General features: G+C 34.9%; 1 protein-coding gene across 2 annotated transcripts in view; it reads right to left on the minus strand.

Moving 5' to 3' along the window:
- Positions 1–27158, minus strand: part of LOC114334834 (zinc transporter ZIP1) — a 100028-nt gene that overhangs the window by 13788 nt on the left and 59082 nt on the right. The window contains exons 1-3 of one of the 2 annotated variants that reach the window (XM_050651857.1): positions 26470–26572; positions 13114–14054; positions 8003–8209 (exon numbers count right to left, since the gene is read on the minus strand). In XM_050651857.1, the coding sequence (XP_050507814.1) occupies positions 8003–8209; positions 13114–13966 (1060 nt within the window). In that variant the 5' untranslated portion in view covers positions 13967–14054; positions 26470–26572. Of the gene's footprint in view, positions 1–8002; positions 8210–13113; positions 14055–26469; positions 26573–27158 lie in introns of those variants that run through there. The other variant, XM_050651856.1, reaches the window with a different exon arrangement.

Genomic DNA, 27158 nt, shown 5'->3' on the forward strand with positions numbered 1-27158 from the left:
TCATGAAATAGTTCCTCGATGTACTCTTTCCATCGTCCTAGTTTTCGTTTTGTCTCCTTTATAATATTTCCATTTTTGTCGAGCAATATATTTGAGGTTCTTCTATTTCCTATTTCGGCTAGTTATTTGACTTATTTATGTAGGTTGAAGTTGTCATATCTGTTTTGCAATTCTTCTATTTCTTTACATTTTTCAGAGAAGTAGGTTTCTTTAGCCTCCCTAATTTTTTTCTTATTTGGTTTTAAAGCTGTTTATAGCGGGTCTTATTGATGGTTTTATTTTTTCTTCTTTCATTCATCAACTCTAGAATTTCCTCCGTCATCCATTCTTCTTTCTTACATTTGGTTGTTGTAAGCACTGTCTTACTTGGCTCTAATATAGAGGTTTTGAAGAATTGCCACTGCTGTTCTACGTTGCAATTATTTCCTGGGTCTGTCTAGATTTGTGTTGATTTCGTGTTTCAGATTTTTTTTGTTTCTTCTGACTTTAGTTTCTGTATGTTAAGTTGATTGTTGTTGCGGCCTTTTTGCGTCTTTTTTAGTTGAAGTTGAAACCTAGCAATAAGAAGACTGTGATCAGAAGATACATCCGCTCCTGGATATGCCTTTACTGCCTGAATTGAGTTTCGATATCTGTGCTTTATTAGGATGTAGTCAATTTTATTTCTGACGATTTTGTTGTCTTTATCAGCTGGAGATTTCCATGTTTAAAGGCGTCGCTTAGGTAATTTGCCATATTATGTTGCATTTGACATAAAAAGCAATGACCAAAATAGGGATATATTATCAGCTAACTTAACACAAGCCATCACCAACATATATAGAGGAAATGAAGTATATATAAAAATCGTAAACAAGATAGTTGCCAACTTCAAAACAACAAATGGACTACTACAGTGATGCCCTACGACACCAACTCTATTTAAAATATTTTTAAAACTAACAGCGTGGGGCAAAATATAGGGGCATGGGAATGCCGATAAGGGACGATTATCTCTACGACACATTCTGGTTCGCAGACGACCAGGACCTCGATTTTTGACCCTTCCAAAAAAGATGCGTATCTGTTTAGTATACAAAGCGAATACGTTCGATAATGAAGCGAAGGGTCAAAAATCGAGGTCCAGGTGGTGATGGCTCAAGATGAGGAGGATACCAGTTACGTCGACCGACGCTTCTCTTGTCTTCTCTTGGTCTCCATTCCAATAACCTCTTGGTCCATCGCCCATCTGTCATTCTGGATATGTGTCCTGCCCATCTCAAGAAAGAAGGGAGAGGAGAAATTCAACAGTTTAAAATTTCTCATTGAGTTTCCTGTAGCTCATTTGACGATTCATGACCCGATATAAAAATCTGCAGATTAATTTGATCACCCTATACACAGAATATCCTCCAATAAAAATACAGTCTCGTTGCCATTGTCCATTAAATACAATCGAAGAAACAAGAAACAATAACGAAAGAAGTGAAACTATTGTTTCACTCATGCTTGTTTAGAACACGCCTTTTGCATCTTTCGTTTTGTACGTGATACAATGAAGAATGCTAAAAATAGAATTTATCTTGGTTTATTTTCTACTTCAACACAGCTAACTAGGCAGAAATCAATACAAATTGAAAAGTTATCCGGGAAAACCAATAGTTAAACTGAAAATAAGTTTCTATCCGGTAGAAACGATAGGTACCTACTGATTTTTTTGTACGGGAAAGTAACTGTTACACCCAAAATATTCTTGTATTTAGAGTAACGGTCATGTATAAATATACAGTAGAACCTCGATTATCCGTCAGGGCACCGGACCAAGGGCATGACGGATAATCGAAAAGACGGTTAACAGAACATTAAAAAAGGTTAAAAATTTATAATATGTACCTACAACTCTCAAATTTTATTTGTATGTTTTGTTTCATAATATAAGAGGAATTTGTGTTCATGTTAATATTGTCGAATTTGGTTTAAAATATTTTGAAATCTTTGTTTGCTTTACTGATGCTTCACATTTTACAAGGGCTGAATTTCTTAATCGGCGTAAGATCATGCAATCTACTTTATTGGATTCTTCTTGCCGAGAATACCACTCGATGAATGGTTGCATTGCGATGCAGCTTTTCTAGCATCTTCAATCAAATCTTTGTCAGGTGCAAAACCATCATCGATATCGCCACCGTCAAATTCCAAGTTTGTGTCAGCTTCTGAACCTGTTTCGTCAGCCTCTGTTTTGCCATTTCAACAATTTCATCAACTGTCAGCAATCGATAGCCGTTTGCGTCCTCATCACAAAATAACCATTCGTTTATGTCATCTTTAGGCAACGAAAACAAAACAGTTGATTCAGCCATAAGTTCATTTTATGGTTTTACCGCATTGTACAGCTGGTTCCAAAAAAAACTGATACGACTCTTAAAGCGTATTTTGTAGAAAATTGAGCAGTGTACTTTCTTCTTCTTCTTCTTTTTGTTTTTGGTCTCCCTGCAAGGCAATTACCAGCACGATTTATAGGCGATCTTGATGTAGTCTGGCTCTTAGCCATATCAAAATCGCTGGCTATGTTCTTGTAAAAAGGTTTTGATGAGGTGTGGTACAGTCGAACCCGCTTATTAGAATACCTGTTAAAGGAATATCCCGCTTTAAGGAATAGAAATTTGAGGACGCGAAAGGTTTCTAATAGCCACCAATGACCGGTTATTAGAATATCCCGGTTATAGGAATACTCTCGCTTGGCACGAAGGCTATTCCATTAAGCGGGTTCGACTGTATAATGAATATGAGTTTAATTATATTTAATTTATTATAGTTTGAAAGATAAATACTTATTATTTACATACTGTCACTGTCACTGCCAAATCTTAAAATTTGACAGATAACTTCAACCTCAAATAATGGCTGTTTGTTTGTTTATTTTATTATTTGTCTGTCATAATAAATATAATATAATGTCAGACCAATCATACACTGCTCAAAGTGACCAAATCTTACTAAGAGTCGTATCAGTTTTTTTAGGAACCAGCTGTACATTTCAGCGAATTTCGTTTGGCTTAGCGCAGTGCTAAAAAAAATGAATTGATGGCTCAAATTTTTTCTTATGTACTCAATACAACTTATGTACGGACTCTGGCGGTTAACAGAGGTGACGGTTAATGGAGAGACAGATAATCGAGGTTCCACTGTATGAGCAATATTTTTACCTTTCGATCACTTTTGTAGGGGGAGTCCGCGGATTTTTACCAAATTTTAATCTTAAAAACGTAGTTTATAAAAAGCTATTTGTTTAATGCTCTATATAGGTGCCATAGGTCCGGAGATATGCCCCAATAAAGGTTAAAAAAACAGCTGCCCTTTTTACGCTACATTTGTAGAGCAGTAACTCTATGCATGTCATGCGAAAAGTTTATCCAAAAATCAAACCAGACATAGCCGCTCGGGGATCAAAAATTGTACTCGCCTTTGTCGATGACGTAGATGCAATAGCACAATCAACACTGTTAAGGATATTTTCTCGGGCTTAAATATCGGTCTAAAAATAAATGAAGACAAAACAAAATACATGGTCGTCCCAAAGCAAGAACGACGGCGAATAAGGCAAAATATTACTATAAACTATAAACGATCATAACTTCGAAGTGGTTAAAGAGTTCAAATATCTGGGAGCAACAATCACCAAAGACAACAACATTGAACGAGTAGTTGAAACGCGAACATAAAATCCTTCGAGTGATACCCATATGTCCCTTGCAGAGACAGCGTAACAAACGAATGGAGGCACAGACACAATAACGAGTTAAAGACTCTCTTCTGAAAGGAAAATCTAGTCAGATAAATAAAGGCCAATAGACCAAACAAGGGATGTGATACGCAGTAATGACAATCGTCTTATAAACAACCTGTTTTGGGAAAGGCCCGATGGGAGAAGGTCTGTAGGACGGCCTAGAAAAAGGTGGAAAGATGCAGTCAAAGAAGATCTAGAGAAAATGGGAGTGAGACAATGGGAAATAGTGGCACAAGACCGACAAACATGGAAGACAATAGTAAACCCGACAAAGACTCATGAATAGAGTTGTGACGCCATTGATGATGATGATATCTATACGCCCAATGAACCGATTTTAGCTCAAAATATTTCGTTTTATTTGTTATAATGTCACATTTTGATAAAATACTAGAACGAAAACAAAACTTACAAAATTTTATATTGTCAAAATTTAACTAAACAAGGAAAAATTGTAGAAACCGGCTAATGAAATAGTACATTCTTTCATGGTTTTTGCGGTAAATTTTAAAGAACCGCTTGGATTGACATGAAATTTGACATACACATAGCTATCATGTCAAAGAAAAAAAGTGATATGATGCCGATGTGTGCTTTTGCCCTGGGGGTGAGTTTCATCCCATCTCGGGGTGAAAAAATATATGGCCAAGATAAGTCCCGAAATGGATAAACTGACTAATTTTAAGCAACTTTTGTTCTATAGAGTTTTTTTATCAAATTAATACTTTTCGAGTTATTTGCAAGTGAATATGTTCATTTTTCAACAAAATAACCACGTTTTTAGACGGTTTTTCGCAAATAACTCAAAACGTAAGCATTTTTTCAAAAAAAAGCATATCAAAAAGTGAAAAAAACGGTGTAAATATTAGGTCTCTATACCTAGCAAAAGCAGAGTTATAGCTAATGTAAAATAGGTTTATACTCGAAAAATTCCAAATCGAATAATTCAATGTGAAAAATCCAAATAATGAAGCATTCTTGGAGAAAACACATTACAACTTTAGTAAAGTGTTTACAAAAAGCTTTTTTCTGTTTTTATAAAAAAAATTTCTAGCATCAAATGTAAGCAAGTTCCGCTCAAAATAAAGTTGGTCCCTTTTGTTTTGGCAAAAAAAATCAGGAAGATCACCCCCCACTTAACAACTGAAATTAATTGTTACCGCTTTACAAGTTATTTTACTTATGTTGTGTTTATACGATCTGTAAGTTTCATCGATTCAAAGTGCTTATTTTTGAAAAAATTTGGTTTTAAAGTAAAATTTAAAAACAATTTCATTTTGAGAAAATGCTTTTTTTTCAAAATAACCTGAAAATTGTTTGAGTTACCAAAAATCTTAAACAACAAAAAAGTCGGCTTTACTTTTCTGAATATTCTGTATTTTTTTGTTTTTCTGTAAGACAAAAGTTGGTTAAGATTCGGTGTTTCTAAATTTGCACACACTCGTGATAAGTGACTCTTCAAGCCCTTTTAACTACAGCTCTTTCAAAAATAAGGACTTTGAACCGATGAAACTTACAGACCATATGATCAATAAGTACTCGAGTAAAAAACTTGTGAAGTGGTAACAATTAAGTTCATTTGAAATGCTAATTAGGGGGTGATTTTCCCGATTTCTTACCAAAAAAAAGGGACGAACTTTATTTTGAGAGTAACTTGTTTACTTTTGATGCTAATTTTTTTTTAAACAAAAATAAGCATTTTTTTAAACACTTTAAAAAAATTAAAATGAGTTTTCCCCAAAAAAGTGCTTCGTTTTTTGGTTATGGCACGTTAAAATATTCGATTTGAAATTTGGCGAATATGAACCTATTTTTCATTAGCTATAACTCTGGTTCTACCAGGTATAGTGGCCTAATATATACACCATGTTTTTCACTTTTTACGTGCTATATTTTTGATAGGAATTTTTTTTCTCGACCAAATACTTATTTTTTGAGTTATTTGCGAAAAACCGTCTGAAAACGTGGTTATTTTGTAGAAAAATTAACATATTCACTCGCAAATAACTCGAAAATTATTATTTTGGTGAAAAAACTTTATGGAACAAAAGTTGCTAAGAATTAGTCATTTTATCCATTTCCGGACTTATTTCGAACTATTCGAACATATATTTTTCATCCCCAAAAGGGGGTGAAACTCACCCTTGGGGCAAAAGCACACATCGGCACAATGTCACTTTTTTTCTTTGACTTGTTAGCTATGTGTATGCCAAATTTCATGTCAATCCAAGCGGTTCTTTAAAATTTAGAGGTTTTGCAATATTTTATCGTTAAAGAATATACTAAAAGTGTTTTTAAATACGTTTCAAACGAGCGTATTGGTAAATTAAAATCCACCTAGCAGATTTGAAGATTTGGTTGTTTAAAAATTGCCAGTTTTTCGAAAATCGAGTTCTTGCCCATTTGTAAATTGATAGTGGGTACTTTTTCCTGACAATCTGAAATTGTAATCAGCTATTCTAAAATGGGTAATAAGTCCACAATTTAACGAAAAAAATGATTTTATTAACGTTTCGACGTCCAACCTATTGTTAATGATTTCTCTAAATCATGAAATTAAAAAAATATAAATTTTTAATTTTTAAGTTTTTTTTTTCGTTCTTCGTGACCTATCAAATAAATTTTATATTTTGCGTCTGAAAATTATTTCATCAAAACGTTATATCAAGAAAAATGACACTTTGTGAGCAAAAATTGGTCAACTGGGTTCAGAGATATAGCTCTTCAACTATAGGGTAATAAAGAGGCTATTTTTCACATTTTCGAGGGGATGGTCGTAGGCCCAGGGCCACCTAAACAAATAAATATAGAGTACGTTTTGAAGGCTCGATGATTTACTAGTTATAACAAGTATCCAGATGAAAAGTGAAGATATTGAAAAGTGAAGTGAACAAAATGAAATGTTTAGTAATCTGGAATATCAGAAATTTGATCAAGAATACATACAGCAATCAAGAGCAGTCTTTTTTAAGATTTAGGAAATTTCTGATTAACCAAAGACGCAATATGCAAATCTGATATAGGATGGTAAAATGTTTTATCCACTTTACTTTTCTTAATGGTTCCGAAACTTGGATTGCTAATGTTGACTTAATAAGGAAGATTGAAGCTTTTGAGATATAGCTTTTTAGAGAATTTTAAAAATACCGTGGACAGATCAGATTACGAACGAAATGGTATTGCGCAGAATGGGAAGAGAGAGTGAAACTTTTGACCACTGTTAAATGGAGAAAGCATATTTCGGGCACATAGTTAGAAAGTATCTTGCAGCTGTTTATGAAGGTAAAATCAAAGGAAAGAAGGGGTCTTGGTAGACGACAAATTATATCCTGGCTGAAAAACATTGGCGAGTGGATATGATTAAATACACAGACGCTTTTAAGAAAAACAGAAGATAGAGCCGAATTTGCAATAGTTGTAGCCAACCTTCGTTGGTGGAGTACAAAAAAGAACAAAATTTGGTAAAAATTCGCTGACCATCTACGAATAATATCTACTATCTTTTAACAAAATGTCAACTATTCAATTATTACAGTTACTGTTAACGAATAGAAAACCTTCATCATTCACCTGCACTAATTAGTTTTTAACGAATTTTTTCTAGTAGAAATGTTTCTTTAGGTCATAGTCATTTGCTTTACCTACTGCAATGTATAAAATATTTACTAAATTAAATAGTGCTTGACTGCTTTTCCCATTCACTTCCATTCTGGGATTTAGAACCAAATATAGATAACTGTAAATCCATTTTTGATATACAATAAAACGGTCTGAGAATTATGTAACCAGAATATTGATGAGATCTATATTTATCAAAACAGGATTAAAATAAAAATATTTGTGTCTGTATTTTAGTACCTCTTTAGTCATTAGATTTTCATTGTTTTTTGTGTTGTTTCCATTCTTTTATTTCCTCATTGATTGAGCAGATATTCAGTTCTTGTCTTACTCCTTCATTTATTAGTCAATAAAACATTATCATACAAATTTTATCATTCTGTAATGTTTCTTGCATCTTATGTTACTAATGAAGTTAAAAAATAAATAATCAACGAAATATTGAACTTTCGAAATAAATGTAGTTTTAGTTTAAGCCTCAGACCGCTTTCCCGACATTTAACACTATTCCTTGGTAATATACAACATACTTGTACGGTCAATTACTAAGGATTTCGAATCCAATTTTATGTATATATTCACTTTTCTATCTAACATAAAAATTCAACTTATACTTACTCATCACTTGTAAGACAAACATGCAGGCAAAACCAGCCCATATGGCAAGCAGTTGCCAAAATCCGCTATGATTGTTGTTCTTTTCCCTTGCAAGAACTTCAAAAAATACAACATAAAGCAGAGTTCCAGCTGCCATACCTTGAAGTACAATTGACGTCACATCTTCCGTACTGTCTTTTTCACTGAGAATTATTCCAGCGCCAATACCTAAAAAATACTACCATATAAACCCATTTTTTGGAATGGAATGAGTTTTTGTTTATTTAGAAGAAACTATGATACATTGATCTGCAAAAAGCATATGACACAGTCCCTTTGTAATGATATGCCTTCAGCAGATTCGCAGCAGTGAACCGCACGCGTCCCGATACCTGCGCATCCCTACACATTTCCACTTCTACTTCGAGACATCCAAGTAAGGCAGCCAAGAGCGCATCCAAGGCATCCAAGTAAGGCAGCCCTACTTAAAAGATATGAACAGCTATATGAAGAAGACCCTTTCTCGGAAGCAACAATACAGGCTGGAAAGGAAATGTTACATGCCATATCTGCCAACAGAACGGAAAGGTGGTGCAAGCTGGTCACGAGTCTGGACATGAAACAAAACAGCAGACGTGCCTGGAAGCTGATTCGAAATCTTGGCAACGATCCCGCTGCTCCGGCAGTCAACCTGACAGAAGTCACACCCGATCAGATAACCCATCGTCTTCTAATGAACGGTAAGACGACATCAAGAAAGAACAATGTGAGAGCTCAACGGAATATCGACGAAGAAAGGGATGTTCTAGGTACCTCTTTTTGTCTAGAGGAGATGAGAGGGGCGATCCACCAAATGAAAGATAATAAAACGACATTTGAACAGAACAAATAAAGAACTTTGGACTAAAAACCGTACAGTGGCTCGTAAAAATGATGAATTGCTGCATCCGTACATTACACATCCTCAAAATCTGGAGGAAAGCTAGAGCCCTCTTAAAACCAGGGAAGGATCTGGTGGATACAAAGAGTTTTAGACCTGTCTCTCTTTTCTGCCACCTTTTCAAGGCATTTGAAAGAATGATACTGAACCGGATCGCTGAATATGTGGAGACTAAAATTATTCCAGAACAAGCAGGATTAAGACCCGGAAAGTGCTGATGCAGTCAAATTCTTAATCTCACACAACATATTGAAGATGGTTTTGAACGGAAAGAAAAAAAACGACCGAAGATACCCCTGGTATGACCACCAAACTCAGCCAAGCAGACTAAGATCTCGGAAAAGCTTCCTGAAAATATCAAGATCCATCCCCGAAGCGCCGGAGACGCGCTGAATACACCTATGGCAAGAGTCAGCTACCGCGACACATTTTCCTCCCTAAGAGGAAATGGCTGCTGGACACAATTTACCGTATCCGACTTGGAAAGCGCTAAACAGACTAAGAACCGGCGTTTCACGTTGTGCTAGTAACCTGAAAAAATGGGGATACCAGGAGGACGATACCTGCGACTGTGGCGCGGTTCAGACCAGCCGGCGTCTACTATCATGCAAAGAGATGAGAGAGACCTGCACAGAAGAAGACTTAATTATAGCAAATGACAGGACTATCTATGTGGCCAACCATTGGAAATATAGAATTTAAAGTTGTTGGTGTGCCGGACACGGAAAGTAAGTAAGTAGCCAAGAGCGTATTTAAGAAGACTACTGAAGGAGAATAATCTGTCTTGAGGCGATCAAGCTCTAGACTTCCTGGACAGCCAGTGTAGTGAACAGCTAGGCCAACCTGAGTGGTGGAACTCTGTAGTGAGGAGGTCCGCCACTCGTAATTGAACGGCATCCGTGTAGACGTGGAGTGAACAGCTACCGCCAGCTCCGATCAGAGTTGTATGGTTGTCCGTATAGTTATTGATATTTTGATTGTGGAAAATAATAAAATTAAAAGAAGGGAATAGAAATGGATTGGACATACAGTAAGGAAAGAACAAAATAATATAACCAGACACGCACTCGAACACCGACGAAAGAAGATGATGAAGATCGGCTGGAGAAAAACTGTAATAGAAGATCATGAAATCATTGACCTAGACGAAGAGAGATCAAATAGAGAGAGAGAAATGTAAAATACTTGTAGAGGAAATTTTGAAGGAATAAAACAATTAGACATCTTTCACTTTTGGCTAAGAATCGCAAGAGTCCACATACTTTATAGGGAGGGAAAGCTTATTTTACTTCTTAAAGATCTTTTGATCTGTTTAATTCTGAATCTGCCTCTGGTTAATTTCCTGGGAGGTAGATTGCCAACTATCCCTCCATCTTTTAGGTGGTCTTCCGGAGGGTCTTGAACCGGGCGGGTTGTTTTCTAGGGAAATTTTTGGGAGTCTATTGTCATCCATTCGTCTTACATGGTTGTACGGTTGTACCACATCCTCTTGCGCTGCCTTCCCCATCCCTCAATATCTTGAATTTTGCATTGATCTCTAATGTCTGTATTTCCTACTCTGTCTCTTCTTGTTTTCCCCACTATTATTATTCTTAGGGTTTTCATTTCGGCAACTCTTAGCATCTGTTTCGTTTTGTTGGTGTCTTCGCGCTGTTCTATGCTATATGCCATGATCGGTCGTATGCAAGTCTTGTAGATTCTAATTTTACTATCTGTGCGCATATACGGATTTGACCACACTATCCTCCGCAGACATCCTGACAATGCAGATGCTTTGTTGATCTGACTTCTCAGGTCCTTTACTGGGTCGCGGGTGCTTGATATATCTATGCCCAGATATCTGAATTGCATTACCTGTTCTATGGGGTTGTTCTCAACCACTAACTTACATCTGAGCGGATCTTTTGCTATTGTCATACATTTATGTTTGTTGGTAGAAATGTTCATATTTAGTTGGCGGCTTACTTGAAAGAACTGAAAGAGCTGTCTCTGAAGATCATCTTCTGATTCAGCAATAATTGCTGCATCATCTGCGTAACAAACCATACCAATTCTTTTGTTGCCCATTCTATATCCGAGATTAAGAGATGTTACTTTGTTTATAATTTTGCCCATGAGTAGGTTAAACAAGAAGGGGCTTAAACTGTCTCCTTGTCTAATTCCTCCCGGTGTTGGAATATTTTCAGTAAACTGGTCTTCTGCTCTAACTTTGGTTACGTTGTTATTATTTAGGTTATGGACTATCTTATTTAGAATATATATTTAGTAATATATTTAGAATGTCTCCCAGGCGAACTCTGTCAAACGCCTTCATCATCATCATTTGGCTCTACGTCGGTCCTGAGCAGCTATTTCCCATTGCTGTACTCCCATTTTGCGTAGATCGCTGGCTACTGCGTCCTTCCATCTCTTTCTTGGGCGACCAGCTGACCTTTTTCCATCGGGCCTTTCCCAGAATGTGGCGTTTAGAAGTCTTTCGTCACTTGATCTTAGTACGTGACCCGCCCATCGTATTCTGTTTGATTTAATGTAGCGTACTATGTTTTCATCTCCGTATATTGTCTGGAGTTCATCATTGTGTCTTCTTCTTCATTCTCCTGTTGTCTCTTCTCTGCAAGGCTCATAGATAGTCCGCAGTATCTTTCTTTCAAGTACCAGTAATTTTGTTGTTTCCCGCTGATTCAGAGTCCAGGTTTCGCTTCCATACGTTATTGTGGGACGAATTATTGTCTTATATACTCTTATTTTTGCTGGTCTTGAAAGTATTTTTGATTCAAGTAGGGTCCTTAACGAGTAATATGCCCTGTTTCCTGCAATAATCCTGGCTGCCACGTCCTTTTCATAGTTATTTTCAGATGTTATGATCGCTCCCAAGTACTTAAATTCTTTGACGACTTCAAAATTGTATTCATTAATTGTTACGTTTTGTCTAACCCTTGGTCTTGGGTTCTTCGTAACCACCATGTACTTGGTCTTGTCCTCGTTGACCTTAAGACCAAGTTCCTTGGCTCCGTTCTCGAATAGGGTGAAAACTTCTTTTGCATCTCTGGTGGATTGTGCAATTGTGTCCACGTCATCCGCAAAGGCTAATAGTATTTTTGATCCTTGGGCGGCAAATCCGTTTGTCAGTTGTGGCTGAGCTTTCCTTACTGCATGTTCCAGTGCGAAGTTAAACAGCAGGGGGGCGAGAGGATCTCCTTGTCTAAGTCCGGTGTCAATGAGGAATTCCTCCGACGTGTTGCTGCCAACTCTGATTCGTGCGGAAGCGTTCTCCGTGCTCACCTTTGCTAATCGTACCAGTTTTCCAGGTACTCCCATTTCTACCATAGTCTCCCACAATGCTTCTCTGCTAACAGAATCGTAAGCTTGTTTGAAGTCCACGAAGATTTGGTGTACATCGCGGTTGAATTCCCAGTTTTTTTCCAACACCTGGCGTAGGATGAAGATCTGGTCTATAGTCGACCTTCCCGGTCTGAATCCGCTTTGGTAGTCGCCTATTATTTCCTCTGCGTATGGAGTTAATCTTCTAAACAGTATTATGGATATAATCTTCGCCTTCGTCAGATCAATAAAGCAAGTATACGCTGGCATGCCGAACTCCATAGCTTTTTCTTTTATTTGTTTTATTATAAATACTACGTCTGTTATAGATAACCCCTTTGTAAAACCTTGTTGTTCTTCAGCATTAGTGATTTGTCTTTCCAGTTTGTCCTTAAGGATGCCCGTGAAAAGTTTCATCGTTGTATTTAAGAGGGTTATCCCTCTGTAGTTTTGTGGGCAAGTTTTTTGTCCTTTTTTAAATATGGGGATTGTGATGCTCTTAGGAGCATTAGAGACAAATGTAGACAAAAGGAAAGCATTAGAGACAAATGTAGTAAATATGAAGATTCTGTATTTAAAAAATATGTGACCCAATTTCTTGTTCAACAATTTACTTAAATTAAGTAATATTTTACTTAATGACTCAACCGATAAACTAGAGACAGATATCTAATGTTTTAAATAAATATGCATTTAAATAGCAGTGAACATAGTGGAGCATCGCAACTCACCAGACATCTCGCTACGTCTCTAAAAACAAAAAAATTATTTTTCAAGATATGATGTGCGTAGCTATGAGCCTGGCGAGATGCGATGCTCCACTAACTTTCTACACTAACAATAAAATCGGAATCAATAGGAAAAAACTTACCCAATGGCGTCACAACGGCGAAAGTCCCAATATAAAGAAATACTAACAAAGTCCGTGTTTGAGACGTCACCAACTCCATCCCAACACAAAACGCTATAACTAACTTATGAGTAGCGATGGCAGCAAACAGATACCACACTTTTTCCACACTCCCTTCCAGGCCAACAGCTAACCCTTCGAAGATAGCATGGAAGCTTAGAGCTATCACAACCAAGAATCCTCCAAACGAGGCTTTACTGGTATCGTCGAAATGATTATGTTGATGATGATTGTGTTGGTGAAACTCAGGTTGAGCCTTTTCGAGGTTAACTGTGATTTGTGAGTTAAGTAAGTCTTTGTTGGACGTGCTGATGCAGCTGATGTTACCGTCGTCTATTTTTATCAAGGACACTCTTGGTATGGTTACTTCTTGTTTGGAACTTTTTCTAACCGCTAACGATTTATGTAAAGCATTGTTATTATTAATATGACTATGCCTTCTATCTAAATACAAATGTACAATTTCTTCTATGAGATATACAAAGAAAAATCCTACACAAAATACTAGCTCAGCTAGAGGAATACCCGGACCTATGGTCGAGACGTATCCAGCTCTTTCTAGGTGCTGGAATCCTTGTCGCACTTCTGGCTGTAGATGCAGAAACGTCGTGAAAAGTAACACACCGCCACCAAAACATAACAACAACGAGATGGTTAAGTTTTTGTCGCCATTTACCGTTTTAATAGATATCACTTTTGTTAGTTTTATCGGTAATAATCCTAAGCAAAAAGAAGCTAAGCCTAATACCAGCATTGCTACTGTTTTGGCTACAATTAGATCACTATTGTCACTACTTTTTATTGCACTCTCCATGGTTATGGATTTCTATATCACAGATTGTCACTAAGAGATTCTATTTTGTGTTGCTACTAGCTTCCTTATGGATCCTTCATTTAGTAAGCTGCAACAAAAAATATTTATTTAGTATAGAGGTTTTATGTAAATATTGCGAAAATAATAAATCATAATAAACAGATACATGTAATGATCCAGATAACAAAGAGGATATTAGGAATAACCATTAATAACACAGTCCAACAAAAAAAATTGTTTGTCTTGCTGCCGAAAAAAAATCAACTGATTTTGGTTAATTCATCTGTGCTGATTCCAAAAATACAAAACTTTTCTTTGTATCAGCTCTAGAGTTCGAGATATAACATATTCATCAAATACTTAAATTTTCTTACATTTCTGTATATTCCACCACTATTCTGCAATATATCTTTTGCCTTTTTTTCTCAGCAAGATGATATGGTATTTTGTAGCAATATTAAAGGACTGTTATAGAAAAAGTGGGTGTAGCAGAGTATACACCAGAGCACTGGCGTCTTTGTATCGGCAGTTACAAACAAAGTCTAAAGTGTGTCCTTCTACATAATGGAAGTATACCAATTGGGCGTTCTACAAAAATGAAAGAAGAATATAAAACAATATCGCTGGTGCTAAAAAACATCAATTATGTATGATCAACATCAGTGGGCGATCTGTGTTGATTTTAAGATGGTGAACTTTCTCGTGGGACAATAATGTGGCTATACAAAATATCCTTTTTCCTGTATCTTTGGGTTAGCAGGGCTAAAGACCAACACTGAAGTAGAAGAAAATGGCGTTCTAGAGATGCTTTAGTTTAAAGAAAATCTACCGTAGGTAACGAAGCATTGGTCGACCGAAAGAAAATAATATTATCTCCGTTACATATTAAACTGGGGCTGATGAAACAACTTGTAAAGGCCCTAGACCAGAATCGTCCTTGTTTTGAATACTTGCCCAGCAAATTCCCCGCACTTAGCAAAGAAAAATTGAAAGCCGGAATATTTGGTGGGCCTCAGTTACGACAACTTATAAAATATTCGCGTTTTACAGAATCGATGACTGAAATTGAATGTAATGCATGATAATTGATGGATTCGACCGTTTCCTAGTGTTCCTCCTACAGAAACTTTTGTTTTAGTTAAAAACCTTTTAAAACATAATAGTACAAATCCTATCATTGCATCTGAAATTTTACATCTTCTTGAAATTTGCATAAATCAAGACTATTTTGAATTCAATAATCAAATTTACACAAACAACAGTGCAGGACTTATTATGGGTAATCCTCTAAGCCCATTACTATCAGATATATTTATGAACCAACTTGAAACAACAATTTCTAAACACCCCTTATTTAAACAGTTCTTATATTGGTGGAGATACGTGGATGACATACTAGTCTGCTTTACAGGAACTAACAGACAACTTGACCAATTTCTATCATACATTAATTCACTTCATAGTAATATTGAGTTCACAATAGAGACAGAACAGAATAATTCCATAAACTTTCTAGATGTAACGATTACCAGACTACACAACAAACATGAGTTCTCCGTATATCATAAACCTACCCATACTGACACAACTATACACAATTCATCATCCCATCCTACACAACACAAATTAGCAGCCTACCATAGCATGATACATAGACTGATAGAAATTCCTATGACAAAAAATAACTTCGAGACAGAACTAAATATCATTAGACAAATAGCAGTAAACAATGGCTATAACGAACAAACAGTTAACAACATTTTAAACCAAAAACTCCATAAGAAAGCCTTGAAATTAGTGTATCCACCACCACAGAAAGAACCCAGTACCTTCTGCTCTCTCACATATACTGGCAAAATAACAACAAAAATAGCCAGATACATAAAAAAGAAAGGAATAACACCAGCTTTCAGAACTAACAACAACTTAAGCAAACATATTAAAAACAATAAAAGCCGAAAGAGAAAGCAACTACAGAGTGGTGTGTACAAACTAACTTGTGGTGACTGTCCGAAAACTTACATCGGTCAAACTGGCAGAACTTTTGACAAACGGATAGCAGAACACAAAAGGGCTTTCAACAATAGAAAAACAGACACTTCTACATACGCACTTCACCTTCTAGATCATAATCATTCTTTCAATAAAGAGTTTCAAATTCTACATATTCAAAATAAAGGCCTTAAGCTATCACTTTTAGAATCAATGGAAATTAATAAATTGAAAAATACAGATATAATTCTGAATGACCAACTCGAGACAAACAGCTCCCCACTCCTCAACCTCTTCAGTTAAAGACTTAAAAAGGCAAACACATTGTAAAATATATCACTTGCGAAAGGCACTTTGCCGAAACAGCTGTAGTAATAACATAGTTATAATAAATTTTGTGGAAGTATAGAAAAACAAACGTTTTTCAGTGTTTTATTGTGAGGTAATGCATGATGTTTTTTTGTGAAAGTTGTGAAAAACTTTCTTGGAAAGAATAAATCGGAAAATTAAAGGGATATAGAGGAAGAAATACTCAACAATTTTAACAAACACCGTTGTCATATGAGTATTAAAATTCATTACCTCCACAGCCACTTTTGGGCCCGACCGTTTCCCAGAAAATCTTGGTGACCTTAGTGAGGAACAAGGGAAACGCTTCCACCAAGATATCAAAACGATGGAAGAGAGGTATCAGGGGAGATGGGACACTCACATGATGGCGGATTACTGCTGGAGTATTAAAAGTGGCAGTCCTTTTAAAGCCTTTGCAAGAAAATCATAGAAAAGGAAGTTTTCGGGTTACTCCGAATAACAGATTTTTGCTGCGCTGCCGGTTAGGTTAGATGAAAAGTTAAGTTTTTTTGGCAGATATATGTAATGATTTTTGTAAGTATATTGTTATAAAATAAATATCTTACTTTTTATTCATGTTTTGTTTATTTCATGGGTAGCAGCACTACATGTAGGTAGGGGCGGAGGTAAATTCCTCACCAACCAGTAAAAACATATAATCCGACAGGTATTTTCCTCACCAAATTTAAAGATTCCTATTAATCCGGTAGGTATTTTCCTCACCAACTCACTCAGCCAGGTAATAAAATAAAAATATAGGTTTAATTTAAGAATGTCTATTATGAAAGCATCCGAAATCCGAATACAAGACATTAATTTCCTTACATTATAATAATAGTTTATAATATAGATAATATGCAAGACGTATAAATTATTATTTAATATTTACTATAATAAGACAGTCACTTTACAAAATCCATTCTAGTCATTTGTTTAGACTGATATCTTATTAATAAATTTACTATATTTTTCAATTTCAGTTTAACTTGTTTATATTTGATAGGTTTTGCAATATGCAAACTTTAAATTTTAACATACGTATCTACCTGAAATTCTTTAATTTTTTCAAAGAAAATATATATCGATGGATGCATATTACAAAACGATAAATTAAAATGCGAATGAAAAGATTCGCAAGCATTCGTAATACGAATAACAAAAGAATTTGCCTCTGTCCACAAATATGGGGAGTATAGGGCATTTTCGTCTATATAAGTTTAAACTAAATAATCAACATATCTATCTTAAATTTCATTTGGGGGCGTTCAAGTATTGCGTAACGCAGTTTTTGAAGATTTTTGACCCCCCTCCCCATGTAACGCGCCGTAACGTTATGCAAGACCCCCCTCCCCCCAAGGTGCGTTACGTAATACTTGAACGCTCCCTTTCCTGGTTTGCATGACATTAAATCAAACACAAAACCATCTGATACGTCTTCTGGTTTTATACGTAAGGCCAAAAGTATGTTTGAGCCACTTGCCTCTTTCAGAATCATTTTTATATTCTGATATTAAATCAAGAGACCAAGACATTTCTATACCAAGCTTAGTGTAGGTGAAATTTACAACCATGTATTTCAGTGTTCGGACAAATTTCAATAATTGCATTCCTTTTCTAAATCTTCAAAAATTTACTAGCATTAAACTCAATTTTGAGAGTTGGAAAGAAATCCTTTGTAAAAGGTATAAAATTTTTTTATTAAAAATCCCTTAAAAGGGCTACATCACAACAAAACGTTTTCGATTTTTATAAAAAATCATCATCAGTGTTCGATAAACTGGATGCTAACTGAGCCACAAAAGAAAAATATCTGGGTAAAAACCCTTTACATAAAATATAGATGCCTTAAAAGTGCATACTTCAAGAAAAAGGCCTGTGATGGTCACATGGCAAACAGGATAATCAATTTTGAGAGCTTTAAAAATTTCTGATTTTACCAAATAAAAAATATTGGTGTAAATTTCTGTTTTTTTGTTTGGCAGTAAACAGTATAATAAAGAAATATAATGCCCATTAATTAGCCCATGAATAATGAATAATTGCAATGTGCCATCCATATAATAAAATTCAATGTGGCTAAAAGTCTTATATTTGTTTCACAACTAAATACAATTATCCTACTTTTGACACAGTTTATAAAGAGAAAATTTTCTTTCTTGGTTGTTTTTTGAGCACACCCCGTCACAAATTCTTGAACCTCATCAATATTGGAAAGAAGTCGACCAGGTATCATTTTTCGTCGATAATTATATATTTTTTCTTATGTAACTGACAACAATCGTAGTAATTGTTTCAGACAAATTAGCTGCAAGTGCTTGGCGTATAATTTTTGCTGGTTTTTCAATTCTCTTGTGCTTAACGTTTACACTAGTTATAAACAATTTTTCGATCTAACTTCTGACAATCTGGTTCATGATTATGTTGTCGGCTACTTCTAGATATTGTAAAAGTTGCACCAATAGGAAAAAATTTCGCACTACAAGTTGTTTTATCCTCCAGAATACTTCTTTACTTTTTAAAACTTTCACTTTATAAAAAATAAAATTTTCAAATACCAATACCGCGTAAGGTTTACCGCTTTCACTTTCTATTAAACATTCCATTTTTGTCAAAATTCCAATTGTGACTAAAAATAAAATACTATAATTAATTAATCAATTATTATAATTATAGGTACCTACTGTAATTTAATAGTAGATAAATAATTCAATTGAATGCCTTTTAGTAAAATCTACCTGAAATAACCATTTTGGTCTTGGTGAGGAAAATACCTGTGGGATTATGACATACCCATATAAACGCAGGTAAAAGATTATTTTGGTGAGGAAATTACACCCGCCGGTAGGTAGGTAGTGCTGCGTTAAATTACCCTATATGTTAGAAATGTGATCTGTTGTCGTATTTTCTGAAAGCGATCTGATCGAGCAAATCTGGTGGCATTTTTGGATTCAACAGACCCAAATTACCTAGACACAGTAAACAAATTTCCGGCAGCAAGTTGTGTGTTTACCAGTGTAATATTAAATTTTTTTATACCATTAGGAATAACCATAGATAAGCGAATGAACTGGTCGGCTCATATCTCACAGTTAAAGAAAAAGCTATCAAGTTTGTTATTTGTTATTCACCAACCAGAAAGTTGTGCAACAAATGCACTTCAAATTTTCAGAATGCAAAAGAAAGCTGTCAGGAATTTACCTTTACCAGCTATTCAATATAAAAATGAAAAAGATGTTTGTCAATCGAGACCTTCCTCTGGAGCTGAGGATAAGAGCCTTAAGATGCTACGTGTTCTCGACTTTGTTGTATGGAGTGGAAAGCTGGACACTAAAAGTAGAAAATATAAAGAAGTTGAAAGCCTTTGAGATGTGGTGCTATAGAAGGATTTTGAAAATACCATGGATCCAACGAGTTACAAATGCAGAAGTGTTACGAAGGCTGCAAAAGGATTGCAAGGTGATAAAGAACATCAAAACAAGAAAGCTAGAATATTTAGGCCACATTACCAGAGGTGCGAAATATGAGATATTAAGGCTCATAATGCAAGGTAAAATAAAGGGTAAAATATCTATAGGTAGAAGAAGAATTTCCTGGCTGAGAAACTTAAGAGAGTGGTAGAGTTGCAGCTCAGTAGATCTTTTCAGAGCAGCCGCCAATAAGGTACGGATAGCTGTGATGATAGCCAACCTCCGATAGGAGAAGGAACTATAAGAAGAAGCTATTCAATATGGGGAGCATATTATGAGAAGAGCACTTAAAGGATGAGAAAAGGTCATCTCAATAAATGGTTATAAAATAAACAAATTACGTTTCGCAGATGACACAAACCTTCTTGCAAATAGTCAAGCAGAGCTGATTGATCTTATACAACTGTTAACAAACGAAAGTCAAATATTTGGTCTGCAATTAAACATATCAAAGACAAAGATCATGATAGTGGATAGACTACATAACAATCATCCATACATAACCACAATTGACCGGTTTGAGGTTGTGAGCTCATATTTATATTTGGGATTATTGATCACAAACACTGGGTCACTACAGGAAGAAATAAAACGTAGATGTGATCTAGCAAAAGTTGCCACAGCAAAAATAACCACAATTTGGAAGGACTGTAAGACAATAGGAAAGAAGAAAAATAGACACCATTGAAATATTCTGTTGGAGACTAATGCTACGAATTCCTTGGATCGACCTTAGGACAAATAATTCAATTTCAAGAGAGTTAAGAGTCGAGAGAGAGAGAGAGAGAGAGAGAGAGAGAGAGAGAGAGAGAGAGAGAGAGAGAGAGAGAGAGAGAGAGAGAGAGTTATCTGGAACATTGCCGACCTTTCTTTATCAAATTTAAAATTATGCTGCTACCTACTCTGTCGATATTTCAAGTTCTGACTGAAATTCACAGAAAACGGACCCATTTAATACAGCAGTCTGATATTCACGTTCACAATACGCGAAACTCTCACTACTTACGAACAAATTGCTGGACAAAGCAACCCACTCAAAATTTTTATAACTATATAAGATCTAACTAAAGACAGAAAAATAGAAAAACGACAACAGGAACTTATATCTAAGACAATATGCAAAAAGAAATGGAGTTAAATGAGGCTCACACTAAGGAGACCTGACACAGACATAGCGAGGCAAGCCCTAGAATACACAACACATGAAAAGAGAAGAGCAGGTAGACCCGTAGAAAAGTGGAAAAGAAGTGTCGAGAAAGAAATGAATGCTATTGGGAGAACCTGATCAGAAATAAGATCAGTGCAAAGGATAGGGCAGAATGGAGGTAGACAGTTGACGCCCTATGCTCCGCATGGAGTGAAGAAAAATAAGTAAGTATACGATCTAAACGGTTTTCACCTACACATCTTGGTGGTTCAGGTATGTTCAACCTTAAAAATTATTTAACATTACGTTTGTCTTCATTTAAAATGAAGACTTTTTTGATGATGGAATTGTGATTCCGAAAACGTTCTGAAAACGTTTATTTTAATAAATCTCTTTTATAAAGGATTTTAGTATTTTTTTATTATAAAACAAGTTTTAACTGAAGAATCTTCAGCCTATAAGTTCGCAAATTCTTCTGACAACTTATGCATGGAAGATTCAAGAAGCGTTCCACGTTGTTAATTATTATTTCATACAACGTAGGAACGAGCACATTTTTTAATTATAAATAAAATAAATAATGAATATGTAGTTTGATAAATAACAAAGACGATGCTAATCAGTCCATATTTTTTTTTAAATTTCCGCTTCTAGGTATCAAGGTTAGTCCGCAAATGGTGTACTTACCAAATATAAATTGACTTGGACTAATTAGACAACTGAATAGGAACAAAAGAATCTTCCAACGATATTATCTGTAGTGTTCTATACAGGAAATACGCTGAGAGATCGCAAGAGGAGTGAACACATTAGAAGACAATGTAACGTAGTGTATAAACGAATGGACACTAAATAGAAAAAATAATAATAGAATAACCACATAAGCAGAATAGGGGAGACATGTATGGTCAAAATAGCAAGAGATAAATCATCAATCGGTAAAAGAAGTATTGACCGACAGAGCAAAAGATGCAGTGACAACCTTCCTTCCATAGGGGTATCAATCCGCAAATGAACAAGCAGAATTGCTTACAAAGAGGACGAAGAAGAAGAAGAAGAAAAAGATATTGTCTGTACTTATACGTCGGAATTTACATTAATCAAGTCGTGAGCCTCAGTTATTAAAATATCTCAAACTTTTCAAATAAAAAAAGAACAGAATATTTGGTGATAAATAGCACAAACCGACAAATTTATGTTTCGTGGACATTAAGAAAGCAATTAACAGAGTGAATTAAAGGATGTTACCCATTTATTGTGCTTAAGAGACCTCTAGGAATAATTAAACCGATCGAAAATATCTACCAGAACAACACAATAAAAGTAAAAGTAAAAGATGAATTAACTGACCCAATTCAAGCTAGCAATGAGATACGACAGGGCGATTCCCTAATTCCTCTATTATTCAATCTCATCATGGATAAAATAATAAAAAAATAAGAACTAAAAAAGGATACCAAATGGGAGAAAAACAACTTAAAATAATCTGCTATGCAGACGATGCAATATTAATCTCTCAAAGTGAAGATGGTTTACAACGTATGTTGCACCAATTTAATATAACCGCTAGAAAATTTAACATGTTAATTTGCCCCAAAAAAAGATAAAATGCATGGTTATAACAGTAAATCCAATAATATGCCAATTAGAGCTAGAGGGTCAGATAATAGAACAAGCGATGGAGTTTAAATGTCGAGGCATCACACTATCCAGCAATGGAAAGCTTAAAACAGAAGTGGAAGATCAAGTGAATAGAGCAAACAGAGCCGCAGGTTGCCTGAATGAAAAAAATATGAAGAAATCGAAATATCGGAAAAGAAATGAAAGGCAGAATTTAAAAAACAGTCATCGGACCAATTCTGACATACGCGGCAGAAACACGACATGATAGAGAGAGGACAAAAAGAATGCTAGAAACAGCAGATATGCAAACCCTTCGAAAAACCGATAGCAAGAAACTATGGGACACAGCTAGAAGTGGGACACATATACGACAGAGATCCAAGGTGGAGAAGATTATTAACTGGGTAGGAAAGAGAAAAGTAGAATGGAATGACCACATAAGGCGAATGACAACAAATAGAGTAGTAAGGATGGCGCGAAACGGTTCCCAATAGGAAGACAATCAGTGGGAATATCACGAAAGCTGGAACGACATATTACTCAAGGGTGGATCCAGGACCGATTTTCGGGAGGGGCCATGAACTTTTTTTGGGGAGAGGTACCGGAGGTACGGGGGGTAAAATTTTTAAAAAATAGGGTTACAATGGTGAGTTTTAAAGCACAATGGTGAGTTTTATTACTAATAAATTATTTTCATTTCTTTATTTGCTACAGTGTTACATTGATTACCGGATTGATAATCGGTAATCTTCAATTGTCAATTCAGTCATGGCTTACTTAAAATTTAGATAAGTTTAAACACCTAAAATAATTTGCTCTGAAAAATGAAAATATCTCGAAAACTAATAATTTTGGGCATAGGAAATGTTATATAAAAATTAAAGTACGTTAATGTTACTTTTCAATAATGATATAAAATACAGGGTTTTCCATTTAACATTACTGAGAAAATAATGTGCTTGCGTTTTGACTCATCCTGTATTTGATTTAAAGAAAATTAGCAATATCAATAATTCTCAAAAATTTTGACAATAAATAAAAAAATATGGCATTAATAAACCATTGCTGTTGTGCTTATTTTTATTTATACAGGGAGTTGAACTTGTTACGATTTTCATACAAAATTGGTTATAACTTTTTAAATACCCTGTATAACATTACAAACTTTATATTTTTGTGATGGAGAAGTTAACAGGATTTCGAATATAAAATAAAATATAGGGTGTTCCATAAAAAAAAAACAAAAGTTAGGTCTGCCACTGTGTTATCGAACACCCTGTAACATTCTAACTAATTTTGTAATGTGAAGCTCAAAGGTGGCTAAAATTTTTATTTTTAACTTTTATTGCTATCTATTACTATAGCGGAGCTATTTAGCTTTACCCTACTAATCAATCACCCTGTATATGTGTTTGAAATTAAAAACATTTGAACTGCAAATATTTAAATTTATATTTTTTAAATTCTCGGATCCGCCCTTGGCCTTACTGGGGTCACATTGAAAAAACAGATAGAGTCATATCTATACAAAAAGAAGATGAAGATTAATCAAAATTCAGAGTTGGCGAAATGATATGAAACGATTGTAATTTTGAGACGAATCTATTCATGTAAATCTTATTGCATTTGAGTGACATTACAGTTTCCATAAGATGTGTGCGGTGTCCTTTACAAAAAAATCTAAAAATACTGATATTATTTGTTCGATTCGTCCTGTAGTAAATGTAAATGTTTCCCTTGAACTTGAACTTTTCAGCGCAACATAAATGGCGTTGGGCATATTCCGTGTTCGATAATAATCAAATACCAAATATAACTTAAGCTGTTACAAGTTGGTACCTACGCAAATATAATGGAGTGTCGTCTCGTGAAAGAGAAATTGAGAAACCACCTGATTCGTGTTTATCAGTTTATCATCGACCTTTTTTATTGTTAAGCTGTATTAAGTTGGGGTATTTGCTCTTTACATTTTGTATCTTGTTTGAATGTTTGGTCTCAGTTCAATATTTGGTGTACTTACGCAATATTATGAAAATAGCACAAATATTAAACTTAATGTAATGTTTCTAATGCTGTGGCCACACTAGCGTCTAATGCCGTTAATTATCCCATTATTTGCATTATGAGGTATGTCAAATAATGCGATAATAAACGGCATTAGACGCTAGTGTGGCCAATAAGCGTAAGCTTTTAGTGGTGGTGCAAAATATTGTTTCCGCCAAAATAAAGCAAAGTAAGAACCGAAGCTTAAAAAAATGAATACATCCTTCATGAGACTATTTTATTCAGTTATTCATGTTGAGTTGGACAACTTTTTTAATACTATATTATTTTTATCAACCACTCCTGTAAAAAAAGAATGTGTGTGTACTTTGTACGCACGTAAGAAGTTATACTTCTATTATAAGATTTCTTAAAAATAAATATACTTTAAACAGTTTGTTTAAATTTTTTTTAAACACCAAATTAATTTTGTGCTTACCGCTTTCAAAAAAATAAAAAAAAGTATAGATTGCACTGGATTCGAACTCAAGACCTCTCGATCTCTGGCCGAATTCTATACCAAATGCGCTACGAAGACTGTGTCTGTATCGGTTCGACGATACCTAATGACAATTCACGGTAACAAACAGACAAGGTGATGTATAATAAATATACAATAAAATGTTTTAATAATACTCATTTTACTCTTGAAGAAGACAAATCCAAAAACACAAAAATTATAATAAATATATTTACTAAAAACACTAATAATATATCCTTTTCACACCTTTTCTTGCACTGATATATTTATACATAACTAGAAAGATTTAGCAACTAAACGCCATACTGTCTGTGTGCGCATGCTCGCAGTATTATGAAATTTTACTCTCAATCGCGCCTAAAGAAGTATAACTTCAAAAATCATCGTTTATGACTACATACATATGTAATGCCTTACAGATGATTGCCCCTTGTGCCCCTTACAGATGATTTTCCGGAAATTTTCTGTATTAGAAATGTTGTCCGATTCGAAATGAATAACTGAGAATAAAACAGCCTCATGAGGGAGGTAACAATTTTTTTTAAGTATAGGCCAAGACCTAGAAGTACCACATTGAAAATTTAATCTTGATGCTTTGTACACGGCAAATGGGTTAACATGAGTTAGGAAGAAAAAAGCTTATATCTATTCGTGATAAAAGTGACAATGGTCAAGATTTCAAGTCAGCAGTAAAAACACAGATATCTGGCATAGATGTCATAGATGTATCCAGCATCCATTAAAGGACCTGAGGAGTCAGATCAATAAAACATCTGCATTGTCAGGATGTCTGCGGGAGATAGTCTGGTCGAATCCTTATATGCGCACAGATAGTAAAATTATAATCTACAAGACTTGCATACAACCGATCATGACATATTATGGCATAGAAGTGCGCTTAGACACCAACAAAACTAAACAGATGTTAAGGGTTGCCGAAATGAAAACCTTAAGAACAATAGTGGGAGAAACTAGAAGAGACAGGGTGAGAAATACAAACATTACAGAGCAGTGCAAAATTCAAGATATTTGAAGAAGGGGAAGGCACCGCAAGAGAATGTGGTACAACCATGTAAGACGAATGGATGAGAAAAACTCCCAAAAATTGCCCTAGAAAACAACTATGGACGGCGACATGAAATAAGAAGAGGAAGCCTTCTAATGTGTACTTCTAATATAAATTTTGGTAAGTTTTTACAAAGACTATTATTATATTTGTAAATATTTGCATTGTAAAAATTTTCGAAGAAAGAATTAAAATTTTCCGAAACTTTTAATTTTCAATTAATAGTGTGCCTTATTTAAGACCCAGTTTCTAAGACCCAGGTAAGACTTCCATACCTAACTAATAGGTGCAAAACAAAATTATATATTATTACTAGGTATATCACTAATTTACCTCTACTGATTTTGCCCAGTTGTGCTCACCAACACATATTCACTCATAACTCATAATATGAAACTAAGAAGCAAAATATTAAAATAATAATTGTTAAAAAATGATCTGCAATTATGAAAAACGAACTCGCATTAAGAAATAATTATTAGCTATTTTAATGAAAGTAAAATGCACAATTAGTATTGTTTCCTATCAAAAGCTCGTATATAAATAACTAGAATTACCGAGTACACGTAATGAGCTGGCAAACCAACAAGACTGACATATCAGTTCTATTCTATACGATAATAATCCGTAAATTACAGAAGTAGAACAATCTATATTAATTACTGTAGAAATTACAGGGCCATAACGATCAAAAACCAAAGTAAATAGAAATCAAGTCAGATAGCGGTAGCCTAACATACAAAATTCATTCTACTTGTCAATTCCAAAAAATTATGATTATCAAAACCCCACCACATCTTTATAATAAAATAAAATTTCATACCGATGTACACAGTAGCAATACAAGGAATCTTTGTATACACTATACCAACATTTTAGATAGTTTTTATTTGTTTTGCCAAGGTTAGCTAAAAAGACAGGATATAGCCACTTTATATTTCCATGGAGATATTAATTACATGACGCCACTACATCCTTACGAAGGAGAAAAGATATCAAAGGAGGAGGAGGATTAATTTTTT

This window comes from Diabrotica virgifera, chromosome 5, assembly GCF_917563875.1.
Source record: "Diabrotica virgifera virgifera chromosome 5, PGI_DIABVI_V3a".
Classification (NCBI taxonomy): domain Eukaryota; kingdom Metazoa; phylum Arthropoda; class Insecta; order Coleoptera; family Chrysomelidae; genus Diabrotica; species Diabrotica virgifera.